The sequence below is a fragment of the Oncorhynchus nerka genome, linkage group LG4 (assembly GCF_034236695.1).
Source record: "Oncorhynchus nerka isolate Pitt River linkage group LG4, Oner_Uvic_2.0, whole genome shotgun sequence".
Taxonomy (NCBI): Eukaryota; Metazoa; Chordata; class Actinopteri; order Salmoniformes; family Salmonidae; genus Oncorhynchus; species Oncorhynchus nerka.
This window is the reverse complement of record NC_088399.1, coordinates 19,987,536-19,996,130: the sequence shown is the minus strand read 5'-3', so window position 1 is coordinate 19,996,130 and position 8,595 is coordinate 19,987,536. Positions and strand designations below refer to the sequence as shown.

Sequence of the window (8,595 nt, the reverse complement as noted above, 5' to 3'; positions counted from 1 at the left end):
CTCCTGACTCCCCATGTTCAGACCAAATTTGTCTCCATTTCCTGTTGGAGTGAATGGGAGACTCCACTGAAAGATGGAGAATCCATCTCTCCCATTGGCTGTGGTGAGCATCATAGAAGAGGAAACATGGCCATGTATGTCCACTTTTTGTTCCATAACCATAAACTGCTGTACACAACAACACAGGTCCTTACTTCAACTGTACATGATGTCCACTTATACAATTCATACTGCTAGACAAAACAACACCAAATAAGTCTTGCAGGATACTCAAATGGTTTCTTTGAATCTATCATCAGTCCATTTCTATTCTATACTTTGTTCATATGAAGCACATCTAATCTAACCAGATATCTAACAACCAGATGAGCATCCTACAAAACCTCAAATAAACACTTTGTTGTTATGAAGTAGAATGCATGATGTCACCATACTGGGATCGTATGTCCTTATCTGTTCCCCTATTAAATATTATAATATAAACCAGTAAGCAGACACTTTTATCTTAATAGATTTACAGTCATGCATGCACACATTTTAAATAAGGGGGGGTCCTGGGAATCGAACCCACTATCCTGGCGTTGCAAGCGCAATCCTCTACCAACTGAGCTTCAGAGTATATATAGTCATATAAATTAGTACTTGACTAGAAAACAATAACGATTAATTTCTCTAATCACATAGCTTCAAGGGATTGTTCAATCCAATGGTCCATGTCAGGGGGATTAAATAGCCTCTAGGGATGTCTAACTGTCAGTCAGTCTTCAGTCGACAACCCTCGACAGCTCTGAGGATTCACCTCACTGGTCGTGACTGTTCCATGAGCTTCTGCTCAGAATTCCGGAAACGAGCCTCAAGAAGGAGAAGGAGGCTGTTACATCCGCGTGATAATGCTGCGAACACCAATGGTCTCTAGGAGAAATCGGTAGGCACGGTATTCCCTCTTGTGCGTATGAAAATGGGCGGGTTTTGGGAAAGCTCAGTCACGCTGCGTGGGTGGTGAGTGTATAGTAAAGGGCTGCGGCGGCGGTATATAGCACAGTCTGCAGTCAGCGGTTCAGTCAACCAACAGCTCAAGCACAGCTAAAACAGCTAAGAAACGTTCAGCACCACAGAACAGCGGACAGCTCCTCAATAAGAGAACACTATGGTTCTGATCTGGACACAGTTTGGAGTGAAAACCAAAAATGTCAAGTGCAAGGTCCGCGTTATGAACAGGAATGACAGCTCGGGCTCTTCATCAGGGGTAAGTTATATTTTTACAATTGTATTAATTTCAGTAATTTACTGATTGTAATGAATTATATCAATGCTCATTTTACGCATATAGTCATTAATTGTGCCTTATGGTTGTGTCGTTAAAAAGACTGAGTTCAAAGATTTTGCTAATTGCTGAGAATAGTCTTTGAGATTAAGCATAGTGATTTATGTCAAATATTGAATGTTCTTTTCGAACTATAGCCTGTTCAACTTGTATGGGAGCAATGGGTTCCCCAGTATCCTGCAGACAGTGTAGCCTAGTTAAGACAATCAGGGTGCATCCAGGATCTGTGGTAGGAGCTGCAGTCTGCTTCACCATGCTCATACACACGAGCTCCCCCCATATTCACATTGTCTGTATTATAGGTGAGCAGATAAATATCTGAATTTTAGTCGGTAAGACTGAAATGGACATGATTGCATTTGCCATGGGCTAGTTTTAACATAACACTGTTTTCATTGGCTGAATGCAATATTTAATAATACATTGATATTGTGGTCATTTGTATTCATAACACTGACATTTCCAAGTATGCATCTTCTGATATTGGTACAAACTAGCACAGTAGGCTTTCCTGATAATCATTGGTGACTCTGTGCTATTTGTCTTGGTCATTCTCAATCAACTGTTGAATGTCACACCTGCTGGGTGTCATAAAGGTGACGGATGCTTAGCAATGCATTATCATGGGCATGGCAACGAGAGCACTATCAGGACAGTTTAGAACCCACAGACCAGGGAATTAGTTATCTTTCTACCACATCTTATCCAACTCTGGTTTCATATCTTTTCATTGAGGCACAGTTCGAATCTGACTTTTAGACAAAGGACAAAGTGAATCTATTGGTGGGCGTAATTCAGTCAGGCATTTGTCCTTTTATAAGGGCGTTGACATCTGTAGGCTATAGAGATCTAACGTGTTTCTTCTCTCATCCTGTTTCTCCAGGAGAACCAAAAGGACCAAGAGGTGCCTGTTATGTCCATCAAGCCTATGGGGAAGGATTTCTACAAGGTCCTGGGCGTCGAGACAGACTCCAACGAAGATGAGATCAAGAAGGGATACAGGAAGATGGCCCTAAAGTTTCACCCAGACAAGAATAGCGCCGCTGACGCCGCAGACAAGTTCAAGGAGATCGCAGAAGCTTACGAGATTCTGACCGACCCCAAGAAGAGAGTCATCTATGATCAGTTTGGAGAAGAAGGTGAGAGCCTTTCCTTCCTTCCCTTGTCATTTAACCAGAAGTAGCCTAGTAGGGCTCTTTGCCTTTGTCAGTTGAGTAGCAGCAGTTACTATAGCACAGGCAGATGCATTGTTGAATGGTTGATGGTAAGCAGCAGTACCTTTGCCAATTGCTGTTGCATCTAGCAAAAAATCTGCAGAACCTGGTCCACCAGAGAGCCAGCCCAACATGTGTGGTGGAGACAACCGCAGGCTGATAAATTATTCAGCCATCCACCAAGAAAATGTTTCTGAAAACTTTAAAAAATTGCCAAATGTAAATTTTGTAAGCCCTCCAGAAGTGTTAAACCAAATATACATGAGTAAGAACTTTGTCTCAGAGTGATAAGTAGAAGAGAAGATTGGACCAGATGGAAGATCACACATCTTCTGCCTGAGTAAACTGTACTAACTGTCTTTTTTCCTTTTGTGTCTCAGGTCTTAAGAACGGAGGCGGAGTGTCCATGGCAGGCAAGGAGAACAACACCCATCAGTACAGTTACCACGGTGACGCCCATGCCACATTCTCCTCTTTCTTCCAAGGCTCCGACCACTTCGACATCTTCTTCGGGCCCGACGGCGAGGAGGAGCTCTTCAACCCCTTCAGCCGCTTCACCTTCAGCCACGTCGGTGGTTACCACAGTAACTATGGCCCCACTGGCGAGAAGCTTCGGCGCGGACGTCGGCGTCTGCAAGGCATGGCGGTGGTGCACGACCTCCTGGTGACCCTGGAAGAGGTGTTCCATGGCTGCACCAAGCACATGAAGATCACTCGGCGCCGTCTCAACCCGGACGGCCGCAGCCTGCACACCGAGGACAAGGTCCTGAACGTGGTGGTAAAGAAGGGGTGGAAGGAAGGTACCAAGATCACCTTCCCCAGAGAGGGCGACGAGACGCCCAACAACATACCCGCCGACGTGGCCTTCGTTCTCAAGGACAAGAAACACCCCCACTACAAGAGGGATGGGTCCCACATTGTGTATACAGCCAAGATCACCCTCAAAGAAGTAAGTTTGTGTTTGTGTGTCAACCCTACATTTATTTGGGTGTATAACACAGTAAGTCTTAGCAGAATTACAACACTGCCATACTTTTAGTTTAGGTAGGATTACATGAAGATTCAAGGCACGGCTGAAGTGTGCCACTTCCATACTTTGGACAATGGCTCAAATTGGTGGCTGTAGAATAGATAAAACACTGTTCTATTCAGAGCCCCCCTCAGCTAACCCACCACTGCTCCAACCTTGTCCTTAGCTCAGCTCACAGACCCCCACGAACACACAGTGCAGTGCACCCTGCAGAGAGCAGCAGCTGTAGCTAAATATAGCCTCTGTGTCGGCCGCCCCCTCACACTTCTTTCACTTCGCTCCCTCAGTGACTCCTCTGCCAGCCTTTAGCTTCCTCTCGCTCTCTCTCTCTGGCTCGCAGTCACTCACTCCCACGTACTACGCTCCTCAGATTAGTATGAGAGCTTTCACAGACATGGCAGCCTCTTCAAAGAGCTCCTCTCCATCTTCCCATGGCCCCACTCAGTCACTCTGTTGAGTACCGACACCCACACGCACAGCCAGAATACAGAGAAGATTACCGGTATGATATTTGTAACACTTATCATTGCATAACAGAGCAAAGCATTGTCTTTAGGGGGTAAATGCTCTACATTCAATTCTGTGATATAACACATTCACTTGGAAAATTGCCATGGTTAGGTAAGAGTTTCATACATTCATTCAGAAGTTCCAACTGCAGCTCATTTTGGTATGGCGTCTGCTGCATGTACTGTATTATGTAACCAAAGGCTCTCAACATAAAACAAGGAACCGGAAAACTAACAAATTCGATCTTCCTCTCTGTTTCCTTCCAGGCTCTATGTGGATGCACAGTCAACGTCCCCACCCTGGACAACAGGACGATGCCGCTGCCATGCAATGATGTCATCAAGCCCGGCGGCATCCGGCGGCTGAGGGGCGAGGGCCTGCCCCACGCCAAGACCCCCTCCACACGTGGCGACCTGGTGGTGGAATTCCAGGTGGCCTTCCCTGACAGGATCCCTCCCCAGTCCAAAGAGATCATCAAACACAGCCTCGCTGGGTGCTAATGGGCTAACGTCCTAGCATGCTATTGTGCTAACGACCACTGTTTGAGCCAATAAAATCACAGCCTTGCCAGGTGCTGTGACAATCCAGCACAGCTTCTCCCTGTGCTCGGTTTAGAGACAATGGCAGAGGGCACCGGAGAGGGTCAGATGGAAGCTTTTTTGATTATAGGCACTTTTCATAAGCATATTTAACAGATACAATGCCACAAGTAGAAAGGTTTACAGTTTAACTGGCAAATTGACTCCTGAGTGTCTGGGCACATCTACTGACTTTCTCTTGAATGAAAAGGGAATAGGTACTGTTACTGTGTATACTGCTTGCCTATATCAAGAATTTGGTATTCCAATCGAGTCATTTGACTTATTACAGAAACCTGAGGTAGTTGATAGTCACGTGACAAAATGATTCTACCACTTGTAGGCTATGGTTGTATGGTTTTCATATGACTGCACCTTTACATTGATTTATTACAATAACAAATATGTACTTGTGTACAAGAGTGTACTTGTGTACAAAAATATTTATAACTTTGTCTCTAAAAGAGATTCCTCTGTCAAATGTTCAACTGAATCTTTTGAAATGTTTGTGTATATATGTGCTTTAACTTATACCAGATGTTAATGTATTATTCGAAATTGACAAATGGACACAAAGAAAAGCATGTTAAATAAATGAAAATAGCAGAATTTTAACTCATGGTGTTGGTGTTTGATTATCGTATAAAATGTGCAGCAGCGGTCATGAATGACCATTCATGCAGAGCATGTCCATATTGCCACAGGCAATGCTGAACACAAACAATCTGAATATGGATGCAGAAGTTGGAGCAAGACAAAGTATTGGGCAGGACAAAGTCTCCTCCCACAAAATCATGGAAGACCAATGAGGCCTGAGAGCTATCTGACTACATCCAAGTGCAGATCAAGCGGTTGACCCAAAAATAAAAAGTGAATGAATTAATGAAATTTCATTTTCGTGTTAAATCACCAATTGGCAATCCATCCCTTATGGGATTAACTGACACAAACAAACATTACAATAATTCACTGTGGTAATTAAATGACAATTCTTCATCCAGTGTTCTCTGCATTGCGCGTTGCATAAAGAGTGAAGAAATGTAAGTAAAAAATCTATACATAATAGTAAATAAAGGTTATCCAAACAATAATTATATTCCTAGAGCAGTAAAAGGACATACACACACACACACACACACACACACACATACATACATACAGATAAAAAGAAACAGAAGGCATTTGAACCCAGTCTGGAACAAAGAGAAGATTCATATGGGAGACAAGCCTCTACACCATCTATACACACACGTGTCATTTACCACATAGAAGATTCATATGGGAGACAAGCCTCTACACCATCTATACACACACGTGTCATTTACCACATAGAAGATTCATATGGGAGACAAGCCTCTACACCATCTATACACACACGTGTCATTTACCACATAGAAGATTCATATGGGAGACAAGCCTCTACACCATCTATATACACACGTGTCATTTACCACATAGAAGATTCATATGGGAGACAAGCCTCTACACCATCTATATACACACGTGTCATTTACCACATAGAAGATTCATATGGGAGACAAGCCTCTACACCATCTATATACACACATGTCATTTACCACATAGAAGATTCATATGGGAGACAAGCCTCTACACCATCTATATACACACGTGCCATTTACCACAGAAGCTAAATATTTGTACAATTGAATTATAGGTAGCCCTTTTTCTTTTATTCCAGGCTTTATCTAAATATTTTGCAAAAAAACATTTGTTTCTCCTCATCGCTCAGCCACATAATGCCAGGGTATATCTGGTGTGCTTTCTGGAATAAGTGTATATCGTGCTAGAAAGGATTACTGTGGTAAACTGTTGCAGATCCTCAGTGGTTGCAGTAGGTTTTGAGCAGTACTGTACTGCAAAACTTCACAATGTATATCGATAAAATTGAATCAAATGTATTTTTTAGGAACTCAGTCGGGGTCTCAACTTACTGAGAGTAAGAATAGTAAAATACAACCGGTGTGATTTTAGAAATGTGGATGTGTATCAGCAGTTCCGCTCTTGTTAGGGAGGTCACTCAATTAGCTAACAATTAACCATATATATATTTTAATGGTAGTTAGTCTAGCCAGCTATCCTGGCTGAATACCGACCAGTTGGCCCACATATCGTCAGGGTTAGGCCGGCAGGGATGCCTTTGTCCCATTAAAAATGTTAAATAAACTATTGTACACACCTAGTAAGTCAAGGGTTTTTATTTATTTTTAGTATTTTCTACATTGTAGCATAGTGAAGACATGAAAACGAATAAATAACACGTGGAATCATGTAATAACCAAAAGTGTTAAACAAATCAAAATATATTTTAGATTCTTCAAAGTAGCCACCCTTTGCCTTGATGGCAGCTTTGCACACACTTGGCATTCACTCAACCAGCTTCACCTGGAATTAATCAATTCATTTATAAAGCCCTTTTTACATCAGCCAATGTCATAAAGTGCTGTACGGAAAACTAAAACCCCAAACAGCACAGTGGCTAGGAAAAACTCCCTAGAAAGTCTGGAACCTAGGAAGAAACCTAGAGAGGAACCAGGCTATGAGGGGTGGCCAGTCCTCTTCTGGCTGTGCCAGGTGGAGATAATAACAGTACATGGCCAAGATGTTCAAACGTTCATAGACGACCAGCAGGGTCAGATGATAATAAGTTGAAACTGGAGCAGCAGCACGAGCAGGTGGACTTGAGGACAGCAAGGGGACTGAGGACAGCAATGAGTCATCAGGCCAGGTAGTTTTGAGGCATGGTCCTAGGGCTTAGGTCCTCCGAGAGAAGACAGGATAAATACTCCATATATAACAGACTGACCCTAGCCCCCCAACACAAACTATTGCAGCATAAATACTGGAGGCTGAGACATGATGGTTTGGGAGACACTGTGGCCCCATCTGACGATACCCCTGGACAGGGCCAAACAGGCAGGATATAACCCCACCCACTTTGCCAAAGCACATCACCCACACCACTAGAGGGATATCTTTAACTACCAACTTACTACCCTGAGACAAGGACGAGTATAGCCCACGAAGATCTCCCCCATGGCATGAACCAGAGGTGGGCGCCAACCCGGACAGGAAGATCACATCATTGACTCAACCCACTCAAGTGACACACCCCTCCTAGGGGTGGCATGGAAGAGCACCAGTAAGCCAGCGACTCAGCCCCCGTAATAGGGTTTCCAAAAGTCTTGGAGGAGTTCTCACATATGCTGAGCACTTGTTGGCTGCTTTTCCTTCACTCTAATATCCAACTCATCTCAAATGGGTTGAGGTCAGGTGATTGGGGAGGCCAGGTCATCTGATGCAGCACCATCACTCTCCTTGGTCAAATAGCCCCTACACAGCCTGGAGGTGTGATGGGTCATTGTCCTGTTGAAAAACAAATGATAGTCTCACTAAGCGCAAACCAGATGGGATGGCGTATTGCTGCAGAATGCTGTGGTAGTCATGCTGGTTAAGTGTGCCTTGAATTCTAAATAAACCACTGACAGTGTTACCACACCTCCTCCCCCATTCTTCACAGTGCAAACCACACATGCAAATATCACTCTACTCTGCATCTCAGAAAGACACGGTGGTTGGAACCAAAAATCTCAAATTTGGACTCATCAGGCCAAAGGACAGATTTCCACCAGTCTAATGTCCATTGTTCATATTTCTTGGCCTAAGCAAGTCCCTTCTTATTGGTGTCCTTAAGTAGTGGTTTCTTTGCAGCAATTCAACCATGAAGGACTGATTTGCACAGTCTCCTCTGAACAGTTGATGGTGAGATGTGTCTGTTACTTGAACTCTGAAGCATTTATTTGGACTGCAATTTCTCAGGCTGGTAACTAATAAATGTATCCTCTGCAGCAGAGTTAACTCTGTGTCTTCTTTTCCTGTGGCGGTCCTCATGAGAGCCAGTTTCATCATAGTGCTTGGTTT

At 43.6% G+C, this 8,595-nt stretch overlaps 1 protein-coding gene across 1 annotated transcript; it reads left to right on the top strand.

Moving 5' to 3' along the window:
* Positions 1-565: 565 nt before the first annotated feature.
* On the top strand, positions 566-5,271 carry LOC115128855 (dnaJ homolog subfamily B member 5-like). The gene is made up of 4 exons (XM_029658981.2): positions 566-1,246; positions 2,208-2,463; positions 2,919-3,487; positions 4,345-5,271. The coding sequence occupies exons 1-4, from the start codon at positions 1,148-1,150 to the stop codon at positions 4,576-4,578; spliced, it is 1,158 nt and encodes a 385-aa protein (XP_029514841.1). The 5' UTR covers positions 566-1,147; the 3' UTR covers positions 4,579-5,271.
* Positions 5,272-8,595: the final 3,324 nt, after the last annotated feature.

Bases quoted from the DNA above. Each gene is read 5' to 3' on its own strand.
- LOC115128855 (XM_029658981.2), top strand. From the start codon at position 1,148: ATGGTTCTGATCTGGACACAGTTTGGAGTGAAAACCAAAAATGTCAAG. The intron at 2,464-2,918 runs GTGAGAGCCTTT...TTTGTGTCTCAG, and splicing joins TGATCAGTTTGGAGAAGAAG to GTCTTAAGAACGGAGGCGGA. The intron at 3,488-4,344 runs GTAAGTTTGTGT...GTTTCCTTCCAG, and splicing joins CCAAGATCACCCTCAAAGAA to GCTCTATGTGGATGCACAGT.